Source organism: Phaseolus vulgaris, unplaced genomic scaffold, assembly GCF_000499845.2.
Source record: "Phaseolus vulgaris cultivar G19833 unplaced genomic scaffold, P. vulgaris v2.0 scaffold_30, whole genome shotgun sequence".
Classification (NCBI taxonomy): Eukaryota; Viridiplantae; Streptophyta; class Magnoliopsida; order Fabales; family Fabaceae; genus Phaseolus; species Phaseolus vulgaris.
In genome coordinates this window covers 163421-180926 of record NW_027174098.1, presented here as the reverse complement: position 1 = coordinate 180926, position 17506 = coordinate 163421, and the positions used below count along the sequence as shown (strand labels likewise).

At 32.0% G+C, this 17506-nt stretch overlaps 2 protein-coding genes across 2 annotated transcripts; both read left to right on the top strand.

The window, feature by feature from the left end:
* The first annotated feature begins 998 nt into the window (after nucleotides 1-998).
* On the top strand, nucleotides 999-1969 carry LOC137817320 (ruBisCO-associated protein-like). The gene has a single exon (XM_068620575.1). The coding sequence runs from the start codon at nucleotides 1052-1054 to the stop codon at nucleotides 1853-1855; it is 804 nt and encodes a 267-aa protein (XP_068476676.1). The 5' UTR covers nucleotides 999-1051; the 3' UTR covers nucleotides 1856-1969.
* Nucleotides 1970-10192: 8223 nt separating this feature from the next.
* On the top strand, nucleotides 10193-16409 carry LOC137817317 (kinesin-like protein KIN-5D). The gene is made up of 22 exons (XM_068620569.1): nucleotides 10193-10772; nucleotides 10885-11014; nucleotides 11313-11468; nucleotides 11555-12031; nucleotides 12326-12423; nucleotides 12528-12684; nucleotides 12785-12854; nucleotides 13010-13086; nucleotides 13174-13227; nucleotides 13316-13396; nucleotides 13486-13597; nucleotides 13736-13822; nucleotides 13910-14085; nucleotides 14171-14332; nucleotides 14407-14514; nucleotides 14587-14745; nucleotides 14852-14935; nucleotides 15032-15237; nucleotides 15329-15430; nucleotides 15511-15620; nucleotides 15717-15868; nucleotides 15975-16409. The coding sequence occupies exons 1-22, from the start codon at nucleotides 10597-10599 to the stop codon at nucleotides 16194-16196; spliced, it is 3156 nt and encodes a 1051-aa protein (XP_068476670.1). The 5' UTR covers nucleotides 10193-10596; the 3' UTR covers nucleotides 16197-16409.
* Nucleotides 16410-17506: the final 1097 nt, after the last annotated feature.

The following is a 17506-nucleotide window of genomic DNA, read 5'->3' as shown; positions in this document are numbered from 1 at the left end:
AAATATTGAAATTTATTTTAAAGATTGAGTTATATTAACAAATACTTTTACATATATACAAGTCAAAGATTAATCAGTGAAGTGGTAAATTTTCTCTACATACGTACATATTTAATTTTTTGTTTAATCAGTGTTCACTTTATGGCTTACTACTATTTGTTGATGTCTAATTTATTTTAGATATTTTATTTCCTTTATTTCCGACAATAATCTGACAATGGTAATGCCAGATAATTTAGGTATTGTATCTCTCTCTCTGTATCTCTCAAATTGAATCATGAAAAAAATTAATTAAACTAAACTTTTTGAAGTGAAAAATCAGAGTAAAAAATAAAAAATAAGAAATAAAATTTTGGTTAAAAATGAAAAAATTGACAATTATATAGTCAAATACATCAATTTGTAATCTTTCAAAATTTATTTATTTATTTTACATGAATTTATATTTCAGAGAATTACAGAAATTGATTATAGTGATGTTATTTTTCAAACTTCAAGTGGGAAGAGTAACTTACTCTTTTTCTTATCAATAAGACTTCCTTATAAATATAAAAAATATTTAGAGAAATATTTAATTAGCAAGTATTCCATTCTGAGATAGCCATGAGAGGAAGGGAAAGTAATTAAAGGTTTCTGAAATCCAGGAGCACATATCCAAAAGTAGCCAATGAAGAGAAAGTATTTGTGTTTTACTTAGCCAGAGTTGGTGAAATCATAGCATCATCAAATTGCTGTTTCATTAAGTTCCCTAAACCTTACCCTAAACCTTGCCTTTAACTTCTTCCTTTTCTCACACCTTCATTCATATATTACTCACTAAATCCACCATAATAATAATAATTTCACTCTTTTAATTTTAATTCTACACTACCTATATTTGGAAGAAAAAGTCATGTAAAAAATGAATAAATTGTTTCATATTTTACATCAAAATCAATTAAGGAATACTTCATCACCCAAGAAGCCCTGCACCAGTAGTATATAAGGAGCAACTTGGGTTTCCAATTTCCCACACACAACAAACCCAACCTTAAACTGTTTCCTTCACACAATGTTGTCCATTTTCCGTCAATACACCTTCGACGACTCCTTCGACCAGGTCTTCGTCTCCAACAAGTTCCTGAAGGAGTACCAGATCGCCCTCACCTTCGCCACCGACTACGACGACGACGACCACCCCACCAACGGCCTCTTCCGCCCCACCTGGGACCTCACCAAGGTCACAGCCCAAGCCATCGAGCTGTTCAAGGAGAAGAGCCGCCACATGGACGTGGATGTCAAAGTCTTCATCTCCATCGGCAACCGCGGCAGCCACCAGCCCTTCAAACCCCTCGACAACAAAACGTGGATCGCCAACGCCACCAGCTCCCTCACGGAGCTCATCCAGAGCGAGGAGCTGAACCTCCACGTGGACGGCATTGACGTGCTGTACGAGCAGATCGATGCCTCCCCCGGTGACTTTATCCAGTGCGTGGGACAGCTGATAAGGAACCTGAAGGAGAATGGGGTGATCAGCGAAGCCTCCATTTCACCGTCTGATCTCAACAAGGACTTCTACTCTCGTCTCTACTCTTCTGTCTCCTTCTTGGTTGATTTTGTGGATTACCAGTTCCAGAAAGAGGTTGAGTTTGTTACGAACCCCTCTTTGCTGTTGCAGAAGTACAATGAACTCACCAAGGTTTATCCCAGAAAGAAACTCTTGGCTGGGTACAGCGCAGAGAACGAGGACTGGACCACTCTTTCACCCATCGTCTTCTTCCTCGGGGGCATGGACATTCTCAAGAAGAGAAAGGCTCCTGGTATTTCCATTCATTACCATAATTACTATGCTCAATCTTCTCCTCATCAAGAATGAACATCATCACTTCTATTACCATCAAGAGTGATATATATATATATATATATATATATATATATAGTTGTTTATCCTTTCTGTTCTTTTCTTTTACAAAAATCTCATGTGTTCAAAGTTGAGGTGAATGATAACACTTCTGATAAATAAAAAATATGTAATATTCACTGGTGTTGTTTTGTTTCATTGTCATGAGTTATCAGTGTCATTCCAACATGCATAAGCTCAAAAATAAAGATTACGAAAAAGTTACTTTACACATCTAAAAAAGGAAACAAAAATTATACTTTTTCACATCCCTGTCAAAATAACATCCCTCAAAAGGAAAGTATCCTTTTTACACTCCCTATTTTACCTAAAATAATAAAAATAGAATTTTATAATAAAAGAATAATTTAAAGAGTTGTAATTTGGATATAAGAGAAAAATGATGGTGTTAAGAAAATTAAAATATATTAATTTCTGTTTTAAAAATGATTTTTTGGAATAAAATTGGAAAAACAATTTATTTAAAAAAAAAATATTTTGTAAAAGAAGTTTTACAAAACAAAATTCAGAAATATGTTTAAGAAAATAAATTCAGAAACATACTCAAAAGTTATTCCGAAAAACTGTTTTGAAAATATGAAGAAAGGTATCTTAAAAATATAAATCTAGAATAATTCTGAAATACTAAATTAATCAAGAAAGGTATTTTAAAAATATAAATTTAGAATAATTTTGGAATACTAAATCCAAAATAAATTATATAGCTTCACCCCTATCTAAAAAATAAAAATGACATTTTTATTATTATCAATAATAGGTCGCAGATTAAAATTAAGGTCATAAAACTCAAACCATATAATACAATAACAAATGGGAAATTTACAATAAACAATTAAAAAATAGAAAAAAAAAGTGCTTCTGAAGCAATTAATAGGGATGGAAAAATCTTAAGGCAATACAAGGATGTCATTAGAAAGACTTCTCTTATTACTGCAGTTTGCTTTCTGATTAACTTTTCTCTTCAGAGATTTCCATGATGCATTTGGTTTTGTATTATGTGTTAACTGTTTTATAATGGGATTGGAAAGATACTTTTAACAGGATAATATATTTTTAATCAGATTTATAAATTCTTAAAAAAAAACGTATAGTTTTAGATAAATTTAAATTTTAAAATTTTATGAAAGTGATTAAATTACTAAAAATTAGATAATTTTAAATTTTATTACAAGAGTAAAATTTGAAATTATTGGTAATTTAAAATTTATGTCTATTTTTTTGTACTGTTTCTTCAATTCAATTTTAGTCAAAATATTATCAATTTTACTGTGACTAGGATTGTATTGATTGAAGATAAATGAAAGTGGAAGTTTTTTATATATTAAAATTGTGTTTATTTTTTAATTAATATGAATATTATTTTATTATGAATGTAGGTTAGAGTTATTTTTTCATTGATGTTAATGAAAAAAAAATCAATATTAACAGTGTTTCTTGATTAATATTAATACGTTTTTGTTTTTTATTTTATTTTTTGTTATAACTAAAGTGATTTTGAATTTATATAATCAGTTATTTTTCAACCAACATTAACTATAATTATTTTATAAGTTGATTATTTTTTTATATGTGCGGATTACGATTTTTTTATGTACATTTTGTTTATATATATTTTTTAAAACAAAGAAACATAGTAAAAATAATATAACACTTAATGCCAAACCAGTTAACTTGTCTAAAAAAAAAAAACAAGAGGTCATGTGAGTAAGAGAATCTTTTTATTACACTAAATTAATTATTAAATAAAATTTAACTTTAAAAAAATAATTATTTATTTATTAAATATAATTTTATAAATAAAAATATGATTAGTATTTAAAAAAGTTTTATTATTAGTAAAAAGTTATAAATTAATTTTTAAATTCATATCTAATAAAATTTTAGCTATTAATTATCCGAGGATCTAAATTAGTCTTTTTTACAAATTAATTTATAAACTTTTATTAAATATAAAAATTACTTTAAATACTAATAATTTTTAATTTATTAAATAATATTTAACTTAATTAATATAATAATTAATCATTATTTTTATCTAAAATTAACTTTTATATAATAATCTTTTTTAAGTGTTAGAAGATGTATTAATAATTACCGTTATCCCCAAATAAAACAATAGATTAAAACGTTTATTTCAAATTTTATTTAAATATTTGTAAGCTATCAAATCTCTGATATTCATAAAAAAACCCAATTACCTTATTTTAAATATTACAACTATTATATTAATTTCTTATTATTATGGTAAAGTAATCACTATCATCATAAATGTAATCATAATTATTACCATCAATCATCACATGTTACTGGAATTATTAGTATTATGTACAGCTATAATCATTGCTATTATTATATATCACTTTCGTTTGTATACTAAAACTCTTTTCAAATAAAGAAAAAACATAGTTTGAAATCACTTGAATAATAATCTCGAAATTAATTTAATTTTTTTTATTAAACGATAGTTTATTCATAAACTTTACCTGAAAGTTGAGCTAAGTAATAAATTATGTTACCGATACTAAGTGTAATAAAAAATGATAAAAGACAAGATAATACAATGTAATATCATCATGAAGTTCTAAGTAGAATATAAATAATATTACTTTAATATATATAATAATAATAATAATAATAAATGACATTTTATTAATAAAAATAAAAAGAGTTTGACCAAAGATATAAACCCTAAATCCAGCACAACAACTACCACTACGATAACCATCACCATATCACCTAAGTATCAAATGCGAGAAACAAACACAATGCTATGTTTACAGGGATAAAATAGTAATTTAGAATTCTATGAAGATGCATGTTTAAAACATGAGGTGCAGAATGCAGAGGTTATGGGGCTTTTAAGCCCAAAGTCCATTTGTGTGAGACTTGTGAGTGATGATAGTGTTTTTTTCCCTTCGAGTTTCCGAGGGTAATAAATTTAAGTACTTAGGTCATAAACGTTCATATTAATATAATAATGTATCATCACATTAATTTTATAATTTTGAATTTGTCTCTTAAAAATGTAAACTTGACATTAAATTTATCCTTCCACTACTCTAGTAAGTTATTATAAAAGTATTTTAACTATTTGAAGATTAAAGTATTTGTAAGAGTAATGTTATTTGAATCTAAAATAGTGCTTATGCTTCTATAAGATTTTTATTATTATTATTATTATTATTATTATTATTTTACTATTAATGCCCTGCTAAGGCCATGAAAAAAGGTTCTATATAGAAGGCAATAAAAAACTAATGCATGTATGATTCCCACAAACATTAACTTGGCTTTTCGTCATTGCTTCCAGGTGTTATGTGAAACACGTTGACCAGTACGATAATTTTTTTATAAGTACCTATCTTGTAATTTGATAAAATTTGCAGGGAGAGAATATAATAAACAAAAGTATAAATTATTTTTTGAGTTAAAATTAATACAATAAGTAATTAAAAATTATGTTGCTGTAATATATATATATATATATTATTACTTATTATTTATCTATTTCTGTCAATTAAGGGTGTTTAAAAATGAATTAATTTAATTTAAAAATTGAAAAATTACAAAATGGGAAAAACCTTTTTTATTTTTTACTTTTTTGTAAAAGTAGGTTGTTAAGCTCATATGTCATTGATTTGGACTTCAAAGTGGCAGTTGAAAAAGAAAAGTGAAAAAATTATATTACAATAGGAAGAAATGAACTATAGATGATGTTAAACTAATAATCTGAAAACGAACTCAATCTCATTATGTTGTTCAAGAAGGTATTCGACAAATTATTCTCCTAAAGAACTTACATCAATATCTTTTTCAGATTTAGTGTAGTCTTTCCACATTTTTGTATTTTTTTTAATAATATTTGTTTCATGTGATGACAAATGATTGTTGTTATTTGAGGTGTCAACCTACTGAGATGTCAAGTAGCATAGTTATGCATAACATGAAAGTTTTTTTATAAAAAAAAACCTTTTTTTCTCTCTCCAAACTAGTAGTTTGCTATCAAACTCTTCATTTACTTAACTTTTTATATTAATTTTTTAAGTTATGTTTATTATTAAAACATAAATAAACTTCCCTTGTTGTAATTCAACTATCCATTGAATTTAATTATGTTTTAATATATACAGATGTAGATTTTTATATTTATGAATTAAAAGTCTTCTTGATGTTACTCCTGTTTATGGATTATAATTATTTTTTTAAATCATAATATTTTCAATCAATATATAATTAATTAACTTTTTAATATAACTATTTCATTGTGAATTTATGACTATAATAATAAAATAAATTTAATTTGAATAAGGTAATGGGTGGTAAACTATAATACATCTTTCCAACATTAATTAATACTTATCTATACTTCAATGAATACATAGCAAGCATTTTCCTGTAAAAAGATGAAAGTACAGATATTTGTTTAAAGTGTACATTCACATGGAGCACCATTATTCAATTTACATATTTGTCCCATTGAAAGCATGCTTCCAACTTCATCAACTTCTTCCAAAGCAAAATTGGACCAATACTCTCTTTTTTTCTTTATTTTTTTAATCTTACTTGTAAGTGCAATTACCTGTTCAATTTCAAATAACCCTTTAATTGTAAACACTAAATATTAAATGATTGTGCAGGCCCATTATTTATGACATTAATTTTTGACATTATTTTATTATTATTAATATTATTTTTCCATAAAATAATATTTTGTGACAGTATTTATTACAATAGTAGCCATAACAAAATCAAGTTTAAATAAGCAAATAAAAAACTCAACGTCTCTACTATTGAAAATATCGAGAAAATTCCAAGGAGTCTAATGTAGTTTATTATTAAAAATGTTATATTCACTACAACTTAAATGAAAAATTATAAAAAGCTAATTTCAAAGTTTTAAAATATAGAAAAGGAAATTTCTAATTCAAAATTTGAATGGTTTAATTATTATATATTATAAAAGTATGATACAAACTATATTTTAACTAAATTATAAATTTATAGTTTTGAGAAAATACCGTGTTAATAAGAAAAACAACTGTAAAATATATAAATATTAAGTCATAATTATATTTGCACATGATTTTAATAAAAATGGAAATAAAATAAATAAGATACGGGGCATTAGATCACATAATATATAGAAACATTTGTTTTGTTTTTTTAAATTAGCTATCTTAAGAATAAGTTTAAAAAATTACATTAATTATATAATACATTATAACTAAACTTTATTTATGCTTAAGAAAGGAAATTTATATTGGCAGGTTGTGACAATTTATATTTGTATTAGGTTGGAGTGATTTCTAAATTTTCCTTAATAACCTAGCTTGCTTAATTTGAAGGAATACGGAAGAGTATGGTTGGTGTTACTGATTTACGAACTTTCCGAGAGCAAAAATGGCACTGAAATTTTTTTATGTTTGCAAAAATGGCAAAGGTGGAGAACAAATTTGTGAGGAGCAAACACAGAGAACCTAGTCATGTGTAGATGTCAGAGAAGAGGCATCCATCTGTCAGCAAACTAAAAGGAACAGTGACGTGAAGGGTACATACGAAGCATAGACAGAGATAGAGTGTGTCTTAAGTAACAATATTTAAGGATAGTGTTCCTATAAATAATCGTATTAATAGAGGGGTGGTGGATTCTGCATCAGTATATATACACTTTTAACTTTATGCTGTAACTTCCTCTTTTTTTCACATGACCACATTTCACCTGTTGAAAAGTGGATACCTATATGTTTGCTTACAACTGACACATACTGTTCTTTCCCAATCTCCATATAAATAAGTATCAATATTGCTTTATAAATTGGTTTAACAATTTGATTGGGTTAACCTTAAAGTTTTGGGGAATTAAAATCCAATCTTAATCTTACTTGTGAAAATGGTCCCTCCCATGCTGTCATTGATGTCAAGATGATGGTTTGAAGTCGTTTTCGGGTTAAACAACGTTGCAGGCCGTGTTTTTTTTTTTTTTTCTTTTGGGTAGGATGCAGGCCATGTTAATGTGAAGTTAGACTGCTACAATTAGGGCTGATAATAATAATTGTATATATTTTTAAATCACCCGTTTAATATACTAAGACAATTAATTAATACACATGACATTTAAAATATAGAGTAGTATTTATTATCTATTTACCAGATTAGGTGTGGCTACCAAATGTTAAAAAAAAATTGAAAATGTTTAAAAATCTCATATCGACTAGAGATATACCAATAAATAGAAGTGAATGAGTACAAACCTAATTTTATGAGTCAATTTCAAAAAATTAAGTTAAATTTAAATTTTATTTTTTAAAATAATATTAAAATCATTTTAAATTTATTTTAATATGAGTTTGTTTGATAGATCAAGTTGTATCAGTCGACACTGTGATTGATTGTCCGAGGATGTAACCTAAAAGATCTAAAAAATATCTCCAACATGTAACAGATGGGAACAAATGACACACTTGTATAAAAGGGGCATGATAAAAGAGTAAGGTACGGGTTCAGATCCCAATATAACACACTCTTGACAAAAAAAATGACTTGAGTGTCGGAGTACAATCCCAGATATCCCTAGTCCGACTGAGTGCCAACATTAAAGGAAGGAGACAGAAGAAAACACGAAGATCACCGACACATCAATCACTCATCAACAAACCTAAGTAGTATTTGAATCCCTCACTATCCTCACAGTACACAGGTCACTCATCATCCCTTATCATGCCATTATACTCATAAAATAGAACTATACTTCTACTAATTTTGATGATGACTGACTCATAAAAAGAACTATATATACTTACACTAATTTGGATGATTATTTACTTGCACTTTGGATGATGATTTACTTTGACACATAGTCTAAACATCATGAGTGAAAAGAAAAATCTTTTCCTTTCGGTTCACGCCAATTTGCGTTTTGCTCAACCATAAATCAAATATAGTATTTGGCGGCATGGCTAACTCCCAAAGCTTGTTGTATTTTGTGAATAACTCCATCATTTTAAGTTTTGATCTAAATTTCAAAATAATGTGTTAGACAAAAAAATCTTGCTGATTGATATGAATTTTAAACATATTGAGTCACAAGATTAGAAGGTACTAAGAAACGAAAAGGAAGAAAAAGGAATGGAAGATAGAATCACAGAAACCAAGTGGCATGTGGCTCACTCTATCAAGTGGGGTAACTTGTACCACTACTATACCACATTGCTAAACCCCACTCTGTCTTTTCTTTCCTCAGCCACCAAACTTCCTTCTCCCGTTTCCTTTCTCTAACATTTTTCATCAAATTTTTCACTTTAACTTTGCATTGCTTTCATCATGTTCTCTATTCAAAGACAAGAACGAGGAAGATTTCAACAATACCAGCCACTTAATTATGCTCCATCCTATCTCAACTCCACCCAATCTCGGAAGATAAATACTTCCAACATTTCACTCTTAACTAATACACCCCTCACGTCGAGACTGTCAACTTGTGTTTGAGATAACATATTATGGGTGGTCCAACAGCTCGACAGTGGGTGGCCTGATAAATCTAACAAACACTCGTTAGGATAGACTCGAAATGACTCTGATACCATATTAAGAAGTGAATTTTAAGCCTAACTCAATCCCATAAAACGGGTTCATGAGATGAAGTTTGCACTCACTTATATACAATGAAAGACTCTAATCTCTAATCGATATGAGATCTCGAACAAAAATCAATATGAAAACCAAACTTAAAAAAGAAACGCTTATTAGACTATTCAACTTAAAAAAAAAACCCTTATTAGACTATTCAGCAAGGGAAGATTAAAAAATATAATCAATTATCAGTGTGTAATTTCCTTGTAAGCAACCAATCATGCAGTGGGTCCTTGGGCATTTCGCGTGCTTTTCTCCTCAGTGATAGGAACCTTTTTTCTTTGCAGAATCATATCATAATAGGAACAATAACTCCACGCAATAATCGCAGGAAAAACCTAATTCTAAAACAGTGATTAAGGGACCTACTTCTTCTTAAAGCAAGTGTAATCCCAAATCTAATCGCACTTAGAAAAGCTCTTGAATTCGGAAAAATTGTAATTCAAAAAAATTCAAAAAAAATGTAAACAATTTCTATTTACCTAGCTTCTCCTCTTTATAACGGTCGGATGATATGATACGTGAAACGTCCCACATAGACGCCGTCATCCCCGTCCTTCTCCTGATAACTTTCCGTCAGTTATTTTCAAACGCCCCTCAACGATCTTCAAAATTCAATTTCCATTTTCCTTTTTTATATTAATAATTTACTTTTGTCTAATTGCACCACTTTTTTTTCCCTTTCAGCTCCCAAAAGAGGTACTCTCTCTTGATACTATTAGATATACACATTAAGCATAAAAAATAGTAAGAAAGATATCTTAAAGGCATTGGTTGTGTTGTGTGTAATGTGAACAGTCTTTGACTCCACCACTTCTCACGTGAAGTTCCGTTTGAAACAGAACACACTAGAAGGCCGGCACACTGTAACTTCCGATTTCAACTCCGCAGCGGATTATTCTTCCTGCACGATCCGCACATTTCATTCTTCTCTTCGCAGCTTCACTCTCACACTTTCACTCTTCCGTCGCGCGGATCGCACCGCAAATCGCACGCAGTGAGAGGACGCCGGAAGAAGCGTTTCACTGATCGCGATTCGCCGAACCGATTTAGAAGGTGGAACCGCAATGGAGACGCAGCAGAGAAGAGGAGCAGGCGGAATGATACCGTTGTCGCCGTCGCAGACGCCGCGCTCCAGCGATAAGCCGGCGCGAGATCTGCGATCTGCGGATTCAAATTCCAGCACTCATGGCAAGTATGATAAGGACAAAGGCGTCAATGTGCAGGTTCTCGTACGGTGCAGGTGAGTTTGACTCGCTCTAACTCGCCGCTGACTCGGTCATTGAGCTTGTTTAGCGTTTTACGGCTCCGAAACTGAAAAGTGAAATAAAATAAAATCGGTGTCGTTTCTGCAGGCCGTTGAGTGAAGATGAAATGAGGCTGCACACGCCGGTTGTGATATCGTGTAACGAAGGTAGACGAGAGGTTTCAGCTGTTCAGAGCATCGCCAACAAACAGATCGATAGAACCTTCGCGTTTGACAAGGTTTTCTGCATTTTCCTTTTTTTTTTAAAATTATTGTTGTGCTCTTTGAATTGAGGATAATAAAGTGTTGTTGTAATTTGAACGGCTTATGCATTGAAGGCTCGAGTTAGGAGAGAGAATTTCATTAAATGTACTTTCAGATTTCCAGAAGACAACAACGTTGAGGAATTAAATTTTGAATTCGGAGTTCTTTAATTATTGTGACATTACTATGTACCTACTCTCTTATCAATCGTAATCATGATCTTGATAAGATTGTACCGTGCGATTATGCTGATTTTGGGCTATTTTGGCGTAGGTGTTTGGTCCTAACTCTCAACAGAAAGAGCTGTATGAGCAGGCAGTGTCTCCAATTGTGTATGAAGTGCTCGAGGGCTATAACTGCACTATTTTTGCGTATGGACAGACCGGGACAGGGAAGACTTACACAATGGAAGGAGGTGCAAGAAAGAAGGTTATTCATGTCACCTAATAAACTCTGTTATTTTCTCATTGCTTTGTATTGAAATTTCTTTCTTTCTTTGCTGCTTGATTCTGCAGAATGGCGAATTTCCGAGTGATGCTGGTGTCATCCCGAGAGCTGTGAAACAGATTTTTGATATATTGGAAGCTCAGAATGCTGAGTATAACATGAAAGTAACGTTTCTAGAGCTTTACAATGAGGAAATAAGTGATCTTTTGGCCCCTGAGGAGACAACAAAATTTATAGATGACAAGTCTAGGAAACCAATTGCTCTAATGGAGGACGGGAAGGGGGGTGTTTTTGTCAGGGGTTTGGAAGAAGAGATTGTTTGCACTGCAAATGAAATTTACAAGATATTGGAAAAAGGTTCTGCAAAGAGGCGTACAGCTGAGACTCTTCTCAACAAACAAAGCAGTCGTTCTCACTCCATATTTTCTATCACAATTCATATTAAGGAATCCACTCCAGAGGGTGAGGAAATGATTAAATGCGGGAAGCTAAATCTTGTGGATCTTGCAGGCTCTGAGAATATTTCACGATCTGGTGCAAGAGAGGTACAGATGATTAAATGTTGGCACATGCATTTAAATGGTAAAAATGTGAAAACCTCTGTTTGACATACTTCCTGGGAGATAACTTATTGTAGTCGGGATGTAAGAATATTGATAGTGTCTAAATTGTGTAATATCGCTTCACTGTATTTCTGAAATTGAATTACCATTTGGGCCTTGTCTATTTATTTAGTGTTTTTCACTGCTGACATCATCTCTGCCTCTTCGTTCTATGGCATTTGTCTGAAAAAAATCATTACTTTGGAGCTTCACTATGAAAAAAAATAATACTTGCAGAGTAGAGCAAGGGAGGCTGGGGAGATTAATAAAAGCTTGCTTACACTTGGTAGAGTGATTAATGCTCTAGTTGAGCACTCAGGTCATGTTCCATATAGGTATGAGTAACTGCAACTTTTCTAGTCAAATCTCTTTTTCATTTTTTGATTATTTTTAAATGTGGAGAGTGATTTTATTATTAAGATATATCTTACTATATCAGGGATAGCAAATTAACCAGATTGTTGAGGGATTCCTTGGGTGGTAAAACCAAAACGTGCATTATTGCAACAATATCCCCTTCCATTCACTGTTTGGAAGAAACCCTTAGTACCTTGGATTATGCACACCGTGCAAAAAATATCAAGAACAAACCAGAGGTGACTTTTTATAGCTGCTCCTTCGTTTTGATCAACCTTTTGCTCCTTTTATCAGGTAGCAGAGCATGTCTAATAGTTTAAAGTTGATTTTTTTTTTCAGATTAATCAGAAAATGATGAAATCTGCAATGATTAAGGATTTGTATTCTGAAATTGACAGACTAAAACAAGGTCGTTGACCGTTCCATATTAATGTAGCTTCTGTCCCTTTGTTTTTATTGGTGCTCTTTTTTCTCTAATAGTCTGTTGGTTGTTCTTTCTCTTTTTTTCCCTCTGGTTCAGTGCTGAAATGTAGTCTTTTTCTTCTTCTTATTTATGTTAAACAGAGGTGTATGCAGCAAGAGAGAAGAATGGAATCTATATACCACGTGATCGCTACCTTCATGAAGAAGCAGAGAAGAAGGTTTCCTAATAAGTGTTTAAATATATGAATATACTGTTATAATTCTGGAAATATTCCTAATCTTAAATTTTCACTATGTTTTTCTAGGCCATGGCTGAGAAGATAGAACGCATGGAACTAGAAGCAGAGTCTAAGGATAAGGTATATTTCATTATTAATTATACTCCTACATTTGTTTTGTTTATTGATTACTTAGCTATTGAAACACGAACTGGCCATATGTGTGTAGCAATTGATGGAGCTTCAAGAACTCTACAATTCTCAGCAACTTTTGACTGCTGAATTAAGTATTAAACTTGAAAAAACTGAGGTAAAAGTGGCTGTGCTAACTGCATTCTTTAGTTCTGGACATTTTATCTATTCAAGAATTGAACTTACACCTGACATCTGTATTTTCAGAAAAGTCTAGAAGAAACTGAGCAGTTGTTGTTTGATCTTGAGGAGAGGCACAAACAAGCAAATGCAACAATTAAGGAAAAGGAATTTTTGATATCAAATCTCCTAAAATCTGGTTAGTAATTGTGCCATTTGTGTGTTCCCTATTAGATACGTTTTCTGGGTTGGTTCAAATGCTACTCGTTTCATGCCTTAGGTAAGATCATTATACTTCCAATCTTTTAATTTCAACAAATTTTCATACCTTTTCTAGAGAAAGAACTTGTGGAGCATGCTATTGAACTACGATCAGAGCTTGAGAATGCTGCATCAGATGTGTCAAACCTGTTTTCAAAAATTGGTGAGTGTAATTCTCTAATGGTTTTCTAAAATTGGAGAAGCACATGGTTCTGACATCATGGATGAAATTGCCTTTTCCAACCTTCAGAGCGGAAGGATAAAATTGAAGAAGGAAATAGAATACTTATCCAGAAATTCCAGTCTCAGTTAGCTCAACAACTTGAAGTTTTGCACAAGACAGTTTCAGCTTCAGTAATGCATCAAGAGCAGCAACTGAAGGACATGGATGAAGATATGCAGTCTTTTGTATCAATGAAAGCAAAGGTGGGTTAACAAACGATGTGATTGTATTCATTTGTTAAACTTCAGTTTTCTGATTTGTGAACTTCATTTTGGTATGATTTTGAAGGCTACCGAAGATCTTAGAGAACGAGTAGGAAAGTTGAAAAACATGTATGGTTCTGGTATCAAAGCTCTGGATGATTTAGCTGAGGAGCTTAAAGTAAATAACCAGTTAACTTACGATGACTTGAAATCTGAAGTAGCCAAGCATTCATCTGCCTTGGAGGATGTAAGTTGTCTTTAACCTTAAGTTGATTCTAATTAAGATTTCTGGCCCTTTTTAACTCAATTTATGTGGTTCAGCTTTTTAAAGGAATTGCCTTAGAAGCTGATTCGTTACTAAATGATCTTCAAAGTAGTCTCCACAAGCAAGAGGCCAATTTAACAGCTTATGCTCGTCAACAACAAGAGGTCTGTTATTTTTAGTTTTTTGACTGAATTGCTGTGATATATATCCTGAAATTTATGCTATTTTTCATTCAGGCGCATGCTAGAGCAGTAGAGAGTACACGTGCAGTATCTAAAATAACGGTGAACTTTTTTGAGACAATAGACAGGCATGCATCTAGTCTGACTCGAATTGTGGAAGAAGCACAATTGGTCAATGATCAGAAATTGTGTGAACTTGAGAAGAAGTTTGAGGTGCTCGGAGTACCTTCTTTTTGGAGAATTTTGCATAAATCATGGTTTGATATGGTTTACACTCATTTTTCTTTTCTAACCTTTGATGCTTCTCATTCTTTTTTAGGAGTGTACTGCATATGAAGAAAAGCAACTACTGGAGAAAGTGGCAGAAATGCTAGCAAGTTCAAATGCAAGAAAGAAACAATTGGTAACCTTTGCTTTTAAATATGCTAAGTTTACCTGTAATGACGTCCATGAGTACATATGATGAACATAACGTTCCTTTTGATATTTATCATATCAGGTTCAAATGACAGTCAATGATCTTAGAGAAAGTGCAAACTGTAGAACCAGTAAACTGCGGCAAGAAGCATTAACCATGCAGGATTCCACTTCTTCTGTCAAGACAGAATGGAGAGTTCACATGGAAAAAACAGAATCCAACTATCAGGAGGATACCTCTGCTGTAGAATCTGGGAAGAAAGACCTCGTGGAGGTTCTTCAAATCTGGTATGTATGAGCTAGGATAATGCATATTATATTTCCAGTCTATTATTCTCTTCTATTTAGCGATTCCTGTACTGAACAAAAACTACTGCAGCCTCAACAAGGCAAAAGTAGGTTCACAACAATGGAGAAAAGCTCAAGAGTCTTTGCTTGGTCTGGAGAAGAGAAATGCTGCTTCTGTGGATACTATTGTTAGGTAGGTCTTGTATTTCCCAATAAAGATCAATGAAAGAAAACACATTTTGTTAACCCTTTTTTGAATTGCTATGTGGCCAGGGGAGGAATTGAAGCTAATCAAACTCTACGTTCCCGTTTCTCTAGTGCCGTGTCAACTACACTTGAAGATGCGGGAATAGCAAATAAGGATATTAACTCATCCATTGATCGTCAGTATTTTTTTGTGTTACATCTATGCGTCATCATTGTTACCTAGGTATAAATAATACAATAAACGTCATCTGAAAAGTTAAAAACACTTGCAGATTCATTGCAACTTGATCATGAAGCTTGTGGGAATCTGAACTCTATGATTATTCCTTGCTGTGGTGATTTGAGAGAACTAAAGGGTGGTCATTACCACAAAATTGTAGAGATAACTGAACATGCAGGGGAATGTCTTCTCAACGAATACGTGGTAAGAAAGTGACTTAAGGACTCAAGTATAGTATGTTTTAGCCTCGACAATATTTCACTGGTTACTGGTTTATAATTTTTCATGTTTAAATTACGGTGCCATACAGGTCGACGAACCATCTTGTTCAACACCAAGAAAGAGACTCTTCAATTTACCTAGTGTTTCATCCATAGAAGAACTAAGAACCCCATCGTTTGAGGAATTGTTGAGGTCATTCTGGGATGCAAGATCTCCTAAACATGCAAATGGAGATGTTAAACATATCGGGGCATATGAAGCCGCTCAATCAGTGAGAGATTCCAGAGTTCCTCTTATTGCTATTAACTAGGGACTGTCGGAATTCTGTAAATAGCATATTGTTCAGATGTAATTGCATAAAATTATATATTCATTTATTTTATTTTTTTGAAAAATAGAGGAAAAAGGAAAAAAGAGGCCGGAATATGTAAAAGGTTACACTTTTCTACAGTAACCTATCTCATTCATGTCATTTTGAGATTGGTAGCACTACATAATATGATTTTGGGGGTGTTTGCATTCATTTTTGACATTGCCATATCTGCAAATTGTCTAAACATATGTTGAAGCTGTGGAACAAAAAAATTGTCAATGGATTTTGTAATAATTTGTAGTGGGAGACACGCAGTACACAGTACGCCGAGACAAACGAAGATAAGATGAGCATGAACGTAACATTTCATGTGTTGGTGCCTAAACAGATAAAGGAATTTGCTTTGGTGGTTGGCCTAAATACGGGTGTCGGATAATGGCTTGTCAGGAATGAGAGACAAAAACCAAAGCTAGGAGGGGAACGGGCTTGTACAGGCTGGTAACACGTGAACAAAGAATTCTCTTCATAATTGGGTGTACGGTCAAGGGAACAACTAATTGTCCAAGGTTGTGTTGGGTTCGGTGCTGATAACTGGGTCCCATGTTATGGCTGTCTGTGAAAAAGCTGCAGCTTCTGGTTGGAATACTCTGTACCTTTTGTTCTCCACGTTACCAAGGTGTACCACTGTTAGTAGAAGCTGTTTTTTTGTAAGAATATCTGGTAAGTTCTTTGGTTAATCACGATGTTATGAAAAAATTAGTTCTATCTATGGATTAAGAAATATATTTATGAAAAACAAAAACTTCCATACTCACTTATCAATGTCTTTCTGACACACTATACCAGGTTACATTAGGACAACTTTTTTCAACCCTGAAAAGTTGGAAACATCATTGTTCAACTTTTCCTTATTACCCCGAGTACGAGCAGCCATTGGATTTCACGTTCTCTCAACAATTGGTCTTTGATTGGACGTCATACACATTAACTCAAGGTACTTCATTCAAAAATATATCTTTTAGGATGCTCACAGTAAAAGTGTATTTGTAATTTTACTTGATTGGTGTGAGAAGTATACACAGACAGCACACTAACTCTTATATTTTGAGGCATCGTCAAATATATTTAGGGTCAACTATTGTCAAATATGTTTAGGGTCAACTATTGTCAAATATGATAACTGAAGTTCTATTTAATTTGTAATTCATTAATGTTATTCAACACTTAATGTTCCTTTATATACATGATGACGTCCTTCTCGTCATCCTTCTTATTTGAGGTTCACCATTCTTTCACTAGATGTTAAC